This window comes from Rhodamnia argentea, chromosome 8 (assembly GCF_020921035.1).
Source record: "Rhodamnia argentea isolate NSW1041297 chromosome 8, ASM2092103v1, whole genome shotgun sequence".
In the NCBI taxonomy this organism is placed as follows: Eukaryota; Viridiplantae; Streptophyta; class Magnoliopsida; order Myrtales; family Myrtaceae; genus Rhodamnia; species Rhodamnia argentea.
In genome coordinates, this window is record NC_063157.1 from 25284833 (window position 1) to 25298986 (window position 14154).

At 41.6% G+C, this 14154-nt stretch overlaps 2 protein-coding genes and 1 pseudogene across 3 annotated transcripts; 2 read left to right on the forward strand and 1 right to left on the reverse strand.

Annotated features, from left to right (window-relative positions):
- Window positions 1–254: 254 nt before the first annotated feature.
- LOC115735345 (dihydropyrimidinase) lies at window positions 255–5434 on the forward strand. The gene is made up of 13 exons (XM_030666556.2): window positions 255–426; window positions 670–834; window positions 1215–1266; window positions 1563–1832; window positions 1913–2124; window positions 2752–2872; window positions 3720–3807; window positions 3909–3987; window positions 4085–4172; window positions 4264–4304; window positions 4386–4438; window positions 4530–4686; window positions 4885–5434. The coding sequence occupies exons 1-13, from the start codon at window positions 346–348 to the stop codon at window positions 5074–5076; spliced, it is 1599 nt and encodes a 532-aa protein (XP_030522416.1). The 5' UTR covers window positions 255–345; the 3' UTR covers window positions 5077–5434.
- A 646-nt stretch (window positions 5435–6080) lies between these two features.
- LOC115735346 lies at window positions 6081–10810 on the forward strand (annotated as a pseudogene).
- LOC115735347 lies at window positions 10685–12240 on the reverse strand. Of its 2 annotated transcripts, XM_030666557.2 has the most exons (3): window positions 11999–12240; window positions 11097–11285; window positions 10685–10812 (listed from the first exon to the last, which is right to left on the reverse strand). In XM_030666557.2, the coding sequence occupies exons 1-3, from the start codon at window positions 12014–12016 to the stop codon at window positions 10765–10767; spliced, it is 255 nt and encodes an 84-aa protein (XP_030522417.2). In that variant the 5' UTR covers window positions 12017–12240; the 3' UTR covers window positions 10685–10764. The 2 variants fall into 2 exon arrangements, with proteins under 2 accessions (XP_030522417.2, XP_048139735.1); XM_048283778.1 differs by lacking the exon at window positions 10685–10812 and having other exon boundaries at window positions 10841–11285.
- Window positions 12241–14154: the final 1914 nt, after the last annotated feature.

Genomic DNA, 14154 nt, shown 5'->3' on the forward strand with positions numbered 1-14154 from the left:
AAAGCAGGGATTTTTAATAGAATTGGATATTATGGTTTTATTTTTGTTGGAAAAAAAAATCGAATAATTGACATTTCGTAAAAAATCTCGCATGGAGAGAGCCCCACGTTTTCTTCACCGTCGATGAACGAACCCGGTCAACGAAGCCAACGATTTGGACGGCAAGCAATGTAGGAGGATCATACAGATGGATGCGCGAGCATGCACCGTAGAGATGCTCTTAGTCTCTCTCCCCGTTCTTGTTTTATATCCATTTTTTCCACCAAGCTCGTCGCTCGGAAGCTCCATGCTTGCTCTGTTACTGTGTGTCGCAAGCTAGTCGTTGTTCAGCAAGAGAGCATATCCATGGAGTCACGTCTTGCCGTCAACCTCTCGCTGACGCTTCTTCTTCTATCAATCTTCGTCTCGCCTGCTGTGTCGGACCAGGTACTGTTGCCGCTCTTCATCGGCTTGTTCCGATCTTTCCCGACGCTGTTTTCTGCTCGTGTGAGCTAAAAAGGGAATTGAGACTATCGCTCCCGTTATTGTTGCTGTGGGTCGTGTCGGGTGATTTCAACACTCGGCCAAGTTTTGATTTTTGGATGGAGTGTTTGATTCGTTTTGCTCTCGCGTGTTCAACGAGTGGGATCTTGCGTCGTTCCTTGCGTAAATAGTGTGCTCTGCGTGCAGTTTTGTGAAGCTGGGGTCGGCTACGGAGAGCCCGCCTGCGGGGTTTCGGAGGGTTCGTCGAAGATTTTGATCAAGGGAGGAACTGTGGTCAACGCTCATCATCAAGAGGTTGCTGACGTTTATGTGGAGGATGGGAAAATTGTTGCTGTGAAGCCTAATATCAAGGTGATTTTTCATCTCTGTTGATTGATATTGGCACTGAAATGGGAAGAGTGATTTTCAGTTTATTATTGCTGTGGTTGGTGTGTGCTGATGACAATTGAAAAGCTAGGGGGAAGGGTGTTTGGTTATGTCACTGGTGGTAACGTTTTGCTGATTATGATGAAACACCTTTCTATTTCTGCGTGAACTGAGTCGCCATAGTCCGGATAAAATAGCCAGCAAACATTTGTTAACTTTTGTCACATTTTCAAGTATTCGATGATAGCTACTTTTCCCCTCCAATGATTAGAAAGTTGATTTTATCTTTCTTTATTGATGTCCATGGAACAATTTCATAGAATTGGGAGTTCAAATCATCTAATTTCTGAAATTTCCATGAGCAGGTAGGTGATGATGTCACCGTGCTCGATGCTACTGGTAAATATGTCATGCCAGGTATAGCTCATTGTTTGTCTACTTTGCTCTTATACATAATTTGTCTGTAGAAACTTTTTCATTCTTTTATGCATCGTATGTGTATCATTTCTTTTTAAGTTTCTAGAACAAATAATTCGCACAACTTTAACACAGCCATTATATTTTGAACTCCAGAAAACAGCATGGCCTTAAGAATATGGAAAAATTCATTTGGATTGTCATTCCACTGCACCCATGATGACCTGGTTCTGCTTGCATAAACTTTCTTAGTTTCTAGGAGTAGGAAACTGTTAACTCCCATATAATCTTGTCAGGAGGAATTGATCCACACACTCATCTTGCTATGGATTTTATGGGGAGTCAGACAATAGATGACTTCTTCAGTGGTCAGGCTGCAGCATTAGCTGGTGGAACGACAATGCACATTGACTTTGTAATACCAGTCAAAGGGAGCTTAATTGCAGGCATTGAAGCATATGAGAAAAAAGCAATGCAATCTTGTATGGATTATGGTTTTCACATGGCAATCACAAAGTGGGATGACGACGTTTCTAGAGAGATGGAAGTTATGGTTAATGAGAAAGGTGAGCAGCAGCGGCTGGTGCTGCGTGGACATGGTTCTTGACTGTTGATATGTTCTTGTAACTCTTCTGACTAATTGCAGGTATCAACTCTTTCAAGTTCTTCATGGCCTACAAGGGGGCTCTTATGATAAATGATGAGCTTCTATTGCAAGGATTCAAGAAATGCAAGTCTCTTGGTGCATTGTCAATGGTCCATGCAGAAAATGGTGATGCTGTTTTTGAAGGTCAAAATAGTATGATCGAACTTGGTATTACTGGACCAGAAGGGCATGCCCTCTCAAGGCCTGCAGTGGTAAATGGTGGCATCTGTTTTCTGCTAAGTGAACCGAGAGAACTATTAACCACATCAACAAATTTTTTTCCAATTTCTTTTCGGCTGTGGCTGCTTCTATAAGCAAAAAAGTAAATCATGATATAACTTTTTCAAAGTCAGATTAAAGTTGTCCTAGCAAGTAGACTAAAGGTATTTAATTTCCAGTTCATCCTGGAAACTCGTATTTTTTACCTGTATTTTTATTTATTTATTTTGTAATCCTTCATTTCTTTCCTTCAGATTCTCATTTAATTTTTATTGCAGGAATCCTGTTAATCTTTGGACCCATGAATCCTTCTTTTGAGTTTGCATGCGAGTGTTTGACTTTAACTAGTCATGTCTTATGGGATTCATGGTGCTTTAAATTGTTTTCATATCCTTTTCTTTGCATGCTTCTTTACTTCAAGGTCTTCTCTCATAAAGAAAAGGGACAGCGTACATTTTTAAAAGTCAGTATGGAGCATGGGCAATTGTCTGATCTTCCAGATGTGGAATCTTCTTAAATCTAGTTCCATATCGTGCTTGCATATCTAAAATGCAAAAAGTGTCGGCACTTTGGAACAAGATATTTCACTTGATGTATATTTTTCATCCTTCTACATGCAGCTTGAAGGAGAGGCAACTGCTCGCGCAATTCGTTTGGCTGGTTTTGTGAACACACCTCTCTACGTAGTTCATGTAATGAGCATTGATGCCATGGAAGAAATAGCAAAAGCTCGTCAGTCAGGTGATTACTAATTTTTAGCACCAGAATACTGTGGTCGCATAGATCTGTCAGCAGCAATGTCAGTTTTCCTCTTTCTCTAAGATGCAGTAATCTCATGTTTCATCCAAAACTTTGATATGTTATTGCATTTGGTTGGGTGATATTATATGATGGTTTGCCAAACAATCATTATGCTAATATATCTTGCAATGTTATCCAAGTTCTTGATTTTTGTATTTTGTGGGAGATTCAATCTAAGCAATTGTGCAGTGCTCTCTTTCTGGAGACATCCCTTGAGGATTTTAAACAGTTTTGTAAGGGAAGAAGTTCGACATTCCTCCTTACTGCATACATGTTTGTCTTTGCTTCCCATTCCTTCCTGTTTTCCGTGTTACACAGAGGATGGAAATTTGTTTCTTCTTATACGCATTAGTGTCCTCAGCAGACTTCTGAGAGCACTGAGTTTGTATGATAGGTGTTGATGATCATAATATAGGGTCACGTAATTATTGAACATCTCTTTGATCGCCCACATTTTTTATGGTTCTCTTTCCATGATTTGAGGTGGAACATTTATCCCTACTTTTTGAGATGTGAACATCTCAAAAAGATTAAGGTGCTAGTGCACAGATAAGATGCATGAAAGAGATGAGCAAACGTTCCACTAAAAAATTACTTGGAAAAGAGTTGTCCTTTATTATATTTTCAGTCCTTTTTTTTTTTGACACTTTATACACTCTTCAAATGTTCTCTCACCCTACTTGAAAATGAAATCACCTGATTTTTTTTTCTCAAACTAATCTCACTTTTTAACGTTGATGAATTGTGTAGTCTAATATGGGAGTCATAGAATATTTGTAAACTGCAGGGCAGAGGGTTATTGGAGAGCCAGTGGTTTCTGGATTGGTCCTGGATGATTCAAAGCTTTGGGATCCCGATTTCATCACTGCTGCAAAGCAAGATTTCTTTCTTTCACTTTATATACTTAGTTTTTCTTTTCGACACGTATTTGCCAGTTATCTAGGCATATCATTGAACGATGCTCTTTAAATTTTAGATATGTCATGAGCCCACCCATTAGAGCAGCAGGGCATGACAAAGCTCTTCAAGCAGCTCTTTCCACAGGAATCCTGCAGGTTACATTCTTAATTGGAAAGAGGTTTTCAAGATAATTATGTTGGGATAAGGCACAAAAAATTTTCTGATCTTTGGATTTGTTTTGGCAATATTCAGCTTGTAGGGACTGATCATTGTCCCTTCAATTCTACACAAAAATCTCTAGGAATCGATGATTTTCGGAAAATCCCGAATGGCGTCAATGGTAATCATAAAAAATCTTCTCCCTTAAGTTCATTCAAGCTTGTCCAGTAAGCTGTTCTTCTGTCTCACATCTCATTTTGGTATTTTTGGAGGTATTGAGGAGAGGATGCATCTAGTGTGGGATACAATGGTGGTAAGCATCAATTTTGCCACCTGCCTCCTTTACTCATACTCGAACCTTTTCCAACAAATAGACTGTTTGTGGTGGTTGTAGGAATCTGGAAAAATTTCTGTCTCTGATTATGTTCGGATAACAAGCACTGAAGGGTATGTTTTTATTCTCCTGTTTAAAACCATGGAAAAATTCAGACATGTCAACGGCTATCTAAGATGTATATTGCCCTTGTAACATGACCAGTGCTAGGATCTTTAATATATACCCCAGAAAGGGAGCGATTCTTGTGGGGTCTGATGCCGATATAATCATTCTCAATCCAAATTCAAGCTTTGAAATTAGTGCAAGGAGCCACCACTCCAGATTAGATACAAATGTCTTTGAGGGAAAGAGAGGGAAAGTAAGTATTCTCTTTACTGGGATATCTCTACATTCACTGCTATCTTAAAGTTTTTTTTTGGGTGCCCTATTCCTCCTGCCCATATATGCTGTATATTGGCATCCTGAATCCTGTGATCGTAGTTGAGTTTGTCTTCATGGCATCTAAACCTTGTCAGACCATGTATGAAGATAAGCATGCGTTATTGTGTTTTTCTAGGGAAAGGTTGAAGTTACCATTGCAGGAGGAAGGATTGTTTGGATTAACGGTGAACTCAAGGTTGCTCCTGGCTCAGGCAAGTATGTGAAAATGCCGCCTTTCAGTTACCTTTTCGGGGGAATGGACAAGGCAGATGCTGCGTATCTCTCATCCCTTCGAGCTCCAGTAAAAAGACAAATATCTACAGCGTAACTCGCTACTACTTATTGGGCAATCTATGGAAAGAGACTCCATATGAGGTGTTGGTGACTGAAGCTGCTTAGTTGTCATAAAACCCGATGCCTCAAACAAGTACTCAACGAAATAATTACCGGAAGGATGGAACGAAAAAGATGGGGGCGCGAGACTTTTCTTGTATCAATAGACGGGTAACATTTTGTAGGCTTCTGTAAATTTCGTAGTTGGAGGATGATACGTTCCAATAAAGCAATAAAGGCCACGTTGCGAATGGATCCCTGACGAATTAGCAGCTTTTCTGTGAAATATGTTTAGGATGTAAGCAATGTAATGGTACAAAAATTGTACTTTTTAAGTGGTGAACCTTTTATGAGGTCCCTGTCTCCATGGATGCTATCACTGATCAGAGCTAAGGTGTCTGGTGTTATCTGTTAAGGGCCTACTTGGTATGACAGCGCCATGAGAAATTGCTGTCTTTACAAGGCCTAATGGCAATCTACAATGCCTGTGTAGCAGGGCAGCCTTTCCGTAAGACTTTCCGAGTCATCGGTAAACAACGGGATATTCTACGTGAGCCGAGCCCAGAATATGTAGTAAAATTGAATTTTTAGCTGTCGGAAAATGGCGGATCTCATGTGTGCCTCATTGTCCGTGAGGCCCCGGATTCAATTTGAGTTCATAGATCGGATTCATTTAATCATTTCTCCCCTGGATCGAATCTTACCCTTGGCCCCACAGTCAATTCTGAAGGAAAGAAAAAAAGCATGAACCGCGCCCGTCGATTGATCATGACATTAAGGAAAAAATGCTCCAAATATTATCGATTAGTCGGATTGAAATTCTTTTATCAAGTGGTGTCCGAGGAAGCGCGTTATCGACTGAAGTGTCACGGTGCTCAATCAATTCCTACTTGATTAGTAGTTTTTTTTTTTTGGGTCCAATACTTGATTAGTAGTTGACGAGTAACATCATGTGGGCAGTGACCCAAGCGGATCAGTCCTCCAGACGAGTAACTGCACGTCCACTGGCAGTCCAGAAGAAGAGCATGATTGGTATGGAGCCGCGCCTCGCCGCGCCGCTTCTCGCAATGTTATTTGCCATGTCTCCAACCACCGCCTCGTCAGAGGCGAGCCAGGTGCGTACACGCCACTGTTTGTCCAGCTCCATCATCTTCTAAGTCGTTATACGCACTTTGAAGTTGTGACGTAGAGTTAGTTGCTCGCCAGAATACCACGTTTGAGAGTAACGAATGACTGTTTGATTTGGGTCGGTTGTGTGCCTCGCGGCCTGAGAAAGAAAGGAACCGGTCGTGTGGCGTAAGCATGACGTGCGACTGTCTCATCTTCCTCATGCCGACATGTGACCCTCTTTAGCTAGGATTATCCTCGGCATTAAGATTTCAGTATACACCGGAATGGTCTCTGTGCCGTGCAGTACGGCGATGCCGGGAATGGGTATGAAGGGGTTTCGGCGCCAAAGATCTTGATAAAGGGAGGCAATGCAGTGAGATTGCTGATGTTTATGTGGAGGATGGCCTCATCGTCGCCGTGGAGCCTCATATCAAGCAGGTGATTTCGCGTTTCCAAACTATAGAACAGGCCCAACAGGGGCTACTGCTTAGCACAGGTTCTAACGCTAGTTTCTTTTATTTTATTTCCCAGAATACTGTTGAATTTTTCAAAATATATGCGTTTGGCCCATGAACTTGCAATTTATTTCCAATGTGGTCTTCGAACTTGTAATTCATGTAATCGAGTCTTTACTCTGTCGAATACTATGAGCAGGTGGGTGATGATGTAACCATCCTCGATGCCACCGGGAAGTATGTGATGCCAGTAGAGCTTATAGTGACTCTGCATTTTTCTTTTCCTGCATAATTTGTTTGCAGAAGTTCTTCAATACCTTATATTCTTGAAGTCTGCAGAACAGTGTAAATGGAAGGAACATTATGCACCGATTAACCTTGTATCTCGCTGCATTGGGCTCATGATGGCCTGTTCTGATTACGGAAGCTTTCTTGTGCTTGTATTTCACATTTCAGTCAATCCATTGTGTGCACATCGTCGCCTTTTTGTTGCCGTTTCATTGATTTTTGGGTTGTCCAAATTCCAGGCATGCCATTTCGCTTGTACTTTTTTGCAACAATCATGATGGTCATCTGTCGTCTTAACCGTGATCTCAGGAGGAATTGATCCGCACACTCACCTCGATGAGGAGTCGACAGGAAACAAGGCGGTCGATGACTTCTACAGTGGTCAAGCTGCAGCTTTAGCTGGCAGGACGACGATGCACATCGACTTCGTAAAACCCTTCAACGGGAGCTTAATCGCGGGCATCGAAGCATACAAGAAGAAAGCAGAGAAGTCTTGTGTGGATTACGGTTTCCACATGGTGATTTACAGGTGGGATGAAGTCGTCTCTCGGGAGATGGAAGTCATGGTAAATGAGAAAGGTGAGCGGCGAGGCCGCCGGTGCTTGCATGCACATCATTCTCGAGAGTGTCGATGTGCCTTTTCTTATGATTCCAAAGAGAAATTGCAGGTATCAGTTCTTTCAAGTTCTTCATGGCCTACAGAGGGTACCAGGTGGTCAATGACGAGGTTCTGTTGCAAGGAATGAAAAAATGCAAGTCCCTGGGTGCATTGGCAATGGTCCATGCCGAAAACGGCGATGCTGTTTTCGAAGGCCAGAACAGACTGATCGAACTCGGTATTACCGGACCAGAAGGACATGCTCTCTCGAGGCCCCTGGTGGTAAAATTAGGCATCTTTTCTTTTTCCACTGAGTGAACTCCAATGTGGCTTAGATTATAAGGCAACTAGGACATTTTCTGCAAATAACAGCAACAGATTTTATTCCCCTTTCATTTTTAGCATGGCTACTTCTGCACACAAAGAAATCAAATTGCGGGGTTACAACTTCAGAAAGTCGGGTTAAGTTATCCTCTCAAATAGACTCGTTTACATGCAATTCGTCCTGGAAACCGGTGTGTTCTCATGTGTTTATCTCCTTGAGTGCTTTGTCTTGCCTTCATGTCTCAAGTAAAATAATCTGCAGGCTCCTGTCAATAGTTATGCCTAAAAGCCCTGCCTTTAAGTGCAACTGTTCGAATCTAGCTACAAAATTGGTAAAACGCGGTGCTGTACCATTTCCCAAGATGCTGTTTATGGTGAAGAAGGTCTTCTTTAATAAGTAATTAAGATTCATACCCGTGTAAGCTCAGACTTGAATATGTGGAACCTCTGGATCTTCCAAATGCAATGACATCTAAACTTCTGTGAAGACAATTTCATGACTTGCAGAAATGGAACAAGATACGTCGCTTGCGTGTGTACTATAATCGTTTGCATTTGCAGCTTGAAGGAGAGGCAACTGCTCGTGCAGTTCGTTTGGCTGCTTTTGTGAACACACCGCTCTATGTTGTTCATGTGATGAGCATTGACGCCACGGAAGAAATAGCAAAAGCTCGTCGGTCAGGTAATTGGTAACTTCAGAACGATGACATATTTACCGCATTAATATGTCGGCAACAATATCGGTATCTCTTTCTCAATGATCCTGTTTTACGCAGGCCCCGCTTTCAGTTTAGATGATCTTCAAATTTCTCATTTTTCATCTCTTTTAGAAACAAAATTATCTGATTTTTTTCCACTGATCTCTCACTTTCATGTCCTTGAATTGAGCAGTCTACATTTAAGCAGTCACTGGATATCCGTAAAACTGCAGGGCAGAGAGTCACTGGAGAGCCAGTGGTTTCTGGATTGGTCCTGGATGATTCTAAGATTTGGGATCCCGATTTCATCACCACCGCAAAGAAAGTTTCTGTTCTCTCATTTCCACATGTTCACTCTTTTCTTTTTTATTTTTTGTCCCAAAAAGGCTTTTTACTCAGCCGTGTCATCGAGTCGTGCTCTTGGAATTTCAGGTATGTCATGAGCCCACCAATTAGGTCAGTTGAGCATGGCAAAGCTCTTCAAGCGGCTCTTTCGACAGGAATTCTGCAGGTTCCTCCAAAACTTAAGATAACTCTCTGAAAATATTTTAACTTGAGATGCGGATTTTTTTTCCCTGATCTATGGAATTTCTTTTGACAATGTGCAGCTCGTAGGAACTGTTCATTGTGCCTTCAATTCTACACAAAAAGCTCTAGGAATTGATGATTTTCAGGAAATCCCAAATGGCGTTAATGGTAATCGTAGGATGTCTTCTCTAAAATAGCTAAAGCCAACCAGCTGAGCTGGTTATTGTTCCGTCTCACGTCTCGATCTGTGATTTTTGTAGGTATTGAGGAGAGGATGCATCTTGTTTGGGACACAATGGTGGTAAGCAGCTCCTGCTAGTCAATTTTTACCTACCCAATCGCGAAACTTTCCAACCGAGACACTGTTCATTAATGTAGGAATCTGGAAAAATTTCTGTCTCTGATTATGTCCGGATAACGAGCACCATGTGGTATGTTTTTGTTACGTTTCTTTTGATGATAAATGAGTTCTCAGACATATCGATGGGTATATGAGATAACATATGGTCTTTGAACACGATCAGTGCTAGGATCTTCAACATATACCCGAGAAAGGGAGCGATCCTTGCGGGTTATGATGCTGATATAATCATTCTCAACCTGAATTCGAGTTTTGAGATCAGTGCCAGGAACCACCACTCTAGATCCGATACAAATGTCTATGAGGGAAGGAGAGGGAAAGTAAGTTTTGTTTCTGCTACGATCTTTCTCCATTCATTACTAACAAATTCCATGTCTTTCTGTCCTTATCTTGCAACTTTTTCTCCTTTCGCCCATTTCTCCTTCCGCCTATTCTTAGATGACCGTTTCGAGCTTATGCGCAACAAGTTGTGTTTTCCTTTTCCAGGGAAAGGTCTAAGTGACAATTGCAGGAGGAAGGATTGCTTGGATGGATGGTCGGCTCAAGGTCACTCGTGGTTCTGGCAAGCACGTAGAGATGCCACCTTTTGGTTATCTTTTTGGGGGAATGGACAGGGAAGATGCTAGATATCTCTTGTCCCTTCGAGCTCTGGTAAAGAGACGAAGGTCGTGTGCATAACCTGGAGGTACTTTGAACTCTCAAGAGACAAACACGATATTCAAACAACGGTCGTGAGCATGAACACCGTGCAGGTTTCAGTGTGTCCTGGAGGTACTTTGAACTCTCAAGAGACAAACACGATATTCAAACAACGGTCGTGAGCATGAACACTGTGCAGGTTTCAGCTGTGGCACACGTCATATGTGAATCGCTGTCAGGCACTGGTGACTGAAGCTGCTTAGTTTTCATGTGGCTTGACATGGTCAAGTTAGTGCTGGAAGACTAGGTTTCGTGGAGCGCTTATCGTCCTAGTACATGTATCAAATGCCTGAATGAGTAAAGTCACGTGTTCTATTATGGAATCATTTAGGTATGACTTGTGATGTAATGCAGCATAGGCCGTATGTTTTCGAAATTCCAGATTGCTAATATGCCAAGTGGAACTTGTGTTTCAATACTGTCGGGGATTAGCATACTAGTACATGGATTTCATTCTGAGTGAAATAAGGTACATAAAGCTCTGTCAGAAATTACAGAAACTTCCGACACATCTCTACAGATGAACAGGATCTCATTCTACTATGTTACAGGGATAACTCGCTACAAGATAAAGCGGTCAGTTCTTAAAGACTGGCGTTTGGTCGAAGGTTAGAACCAGGAATCATGGCTTTATACAGCAGTTAATGTAGGTCAGGATCTTCTTTTTCCTCTGCACGCAGTAAACATAGAACATTAGAAGCATGTTATCGCGCCTGTTTCTCTTCAAGAAGAACGTATTGCAACTAGTTATTGCTAGTGAAAGTGCTGCCCCGTCAATTAAGGTCGGTGTGCATCTGACTGAGGAGATACCGACATGAAATGTGACGGAGTTCCCCGTTTCACTGAATGAAGATCACTTTGCCAAAGAGTATCGATGATACAGTACTAGTTAGCATGCTAAGAGCATCGACGGGGGCACAGTTTTGCATAGTTCGGAACTGGAGGGTGCCTTACCATGATCGGGTCGTCCTGATGATAGGCGGCCATCAACTCTTTCTCGTTGCCAAGGCTCGCGCGGCTGATCTCCCTCTTGTGTTGCTTCCTGTTTGCGCGGGCGCGAGAGAACACCATGGAATAATCGGTTGCTCCCGGGGCCTTATGATCCCACCCCCCGAACTGGGGGACGGACAGATAGCCATTTTGCTGCAAATAGGACCGTTTTTCAAGTCAGTATGTCTATCCTCAGGAGATTATGGCCATATATTCGAGCAACCATGAAAATTGTCATGGCCGTTTCAGTCGATGGTCATCGTCACGAGGCGATCCCATCTGTCGGTATTTTTTGCTCTTTTCCTTTCCTATGGCAGAATAAATACAAGGGACTATTGCCATTCGTTTAGGATCTTTACGGGCTAAACCAAAACTAAAGACCTTATCAAGCCAAATGCTATGCTTGCTCGTTACATAACTGAGATCAATTGTATGCAGAGCCATGTCTATGAGTTGATACGAGGTTATTCTTCTCTGTCAACTTATTGAATCTAAAGTCTGTATGTCGAGTGCGTCGACGAGCCTGACATGACAGAACCAGTAAACCGCTTCACGAGCAAAACAGAACAAAGCTCCTATATCATGAAGAGATTGCAAAATTATCAGGCATTCTGGATTTGAGATATACATAATCAGCTCTTAAGAGCGCTATTCAAGCGGTAATTTTGTTCACTGTACAGCCAATTCTCGTGCTACTACTAATCAGGATTGTGACGTCACTTGGCCCAAAAAGGATTAATCTGCAGACGAGCCTCAAAAGTTTTGGAAATCAGAAGCAACCCGATACCAGCAGCACGGAATGAGCGAAAAGTTAGATCAGTGATCATACGAAGCGATTCATGGCAATGATTGAACTTTGGCCTTACCTCCATTCGAGCTTCCATGGCGGCAAAACCTAGAGAGAAAGAGAGAGAGAGCAAAGAAACTCTGGTCCTTCTTCTTTATAAACACAGGACACAGAAGAGAATGGTCTATCCTTAAAACAACAAGAATAGAAAGGTGACAAAGTTGGCGTTTCCTCAGGATAAACGACTATACTAAAAACATCTGGGCCCAATTTATCTGCCAGCTCTTACGAGGTTGTCGAGCAACAGAATTAACGACTTTTCTGTTGTGGATTCTCGGTGTTAGTCTACGAGAAGAGGTGCTCTTTTGTCTTCTAGAGAGAGAGAGAGAGAGAGAGAGAACCCATTAAAAGTTAAAAGCAAGTGCAACCAAGATCACCTAAATTCAGTTAAAAAGATGAGACTTTCTAGTTATAGGAATCTATGGCTCTCACCTTCAATTGGAATTTTACCCAAATTAAACCCATCATCCTTACTTTGTTGTTTTCGTTTGAAAAGTCATTTACGTCTCCATCCTTGGATTAACTCGGAAAGATATTGTTCGCTTTGACCAATCTCATAATGAGCCTCACGGTTTTGTCCTTTGGCGTGCAGGTAAAGCACCTTCCTAGAAGGTTACACGTCCTGGGAGTGCTCCTAGGCGAGCAAGCTTAACTAACTTTGGAGTTCCAAAGCTAAGCATTGCCGTTATCTTAAAAGCCGAATCGATGAGTTAATTCTAATTTTCACATATATATCATAGAATCACTCTCTCTTGCCATGAACCGCTCCTTGTCTAGGCCCTCCGGCCCTGGGATCACTCCTCGCCCTCATTGTATCGGGTCGTTACACATATCCGTGAAAGACTTTGCTAATTTGGGACTGTATTTTCCTGACCCACCCAACTAGACCTCGTGGCGTATAAACCATTCGAACTCTAGTCTTCGACCATCAAACCAAGCTCCTCGTGTTACGTTCGATTAATGTGACAACACTTTGATCCTCAAAGAGTAAAACGCAAGGATTCCCAATTTATTTCTTTCGACATCTCTATTTTAAACTGACGGTGCAATTAGCTGTCGGTCGAAGCGCAAAAGTCGGCCGGCACACAAATTATGCGTGCAATGTGATTGACCGATCACGCGGTCCGGCTGCGGAATCGATGCACAAAAGTCGTTTTCATAGTTCATGGGAGTGGGCAATGAAATGGATGACCCAGGTGTTTTCAAACTGGTACGCGCATGTCACATTTACCTTTCGTTAGTTTCTGTCAATTTTTACCATGAAATTGTTAAGCTGAATGACACGTGGCAGTAACTTCATTGACCTAGCAAGTAAAATGGTGTATCCGTATGTTCACTTGTGCTTTTGACGAAGGAAGAGTAACGGCCTTCCTATCATTAGGCTCTATGAACCAAACTCCACCACCAGTAGAAGGTCTATCCAGATATGTCTAAAAATCTATCAATTCATCTCCCGGATTTTCATGTAGGCTTGACGGGTCAATTCGGTTATTGCTGTTATCAGCCAACTCTCAGCAATTTCACAGTAAAATTAAAGAAAACTAAAGGAGGGTAAATGTGTTATGCGTGTGCCGGTTTGAGATTTTGGGAGACAAAAAAAAAATTTAATTTTGGGCAAATTTATTGCAAATATACTAGTTTGAGGTTATTCGTGGTATTAACCTTTTTGGGGATGCTTCAAAGTTGGAGCTACAATTGTCTAGACGGTACAATTTTATGTCTTTTATGGCATTTTGCCTTAAAAGAACGCGCCATTTTTTCATCTAATTATATCTCTGATTTGTAGGTTACAAATTACAAACATGGGTAAGTCGCCAAAATGAACCCAGGTAACCAAGATATAATTGGAGTTTGACAAATGAGAATTGGTAACCAAGATATAGTTGGTAATAAAATCCGACAAAAAATTGGTAACTCGCTCTTATTTAGGTTAATAATTTCATATTGTAGTTAGTTTAATGTTAGTGAGTTATGTAAATAAAATTTGGCGTGTTAGTACAAAAATTATTAACTTGCAAACTGAAAAAAAAATTGGCAAGTTCATAAAAAGGAAAAATTACCAAAAAAAAGTCATAATCATAGTGTAATTACGCCAATTCAATCCTAAACACTTTAATTTAGCCAATTTAATCTTAAATGATTTGCCAATTCAGTCTATCTAGCCTATTTTGGCCT

Coding starts and splice junctions, on each gene's coding strand:
- LOC115735345 (XM_030666556.2), top strand. CDS start 346: ATGGAGTCACGTCTTGCCGTCAACCTCTCGCTGACGCTTCTTCTTCTA. Junction 2,873..3,719: donor AGCAAAAGCTCGTCAGTCAG/GTGATTACTAAT, acceptor TGTAAACTGCAG/GGCAGAGGGTTATTGGAGAG. Junction 4,173..4,263: donor AATCCCGAATGGCGTCAATG/GTAATCATAAAA, acceptor GTATTTTTGGAG/GTATTGAGGAGAGGATGCAT.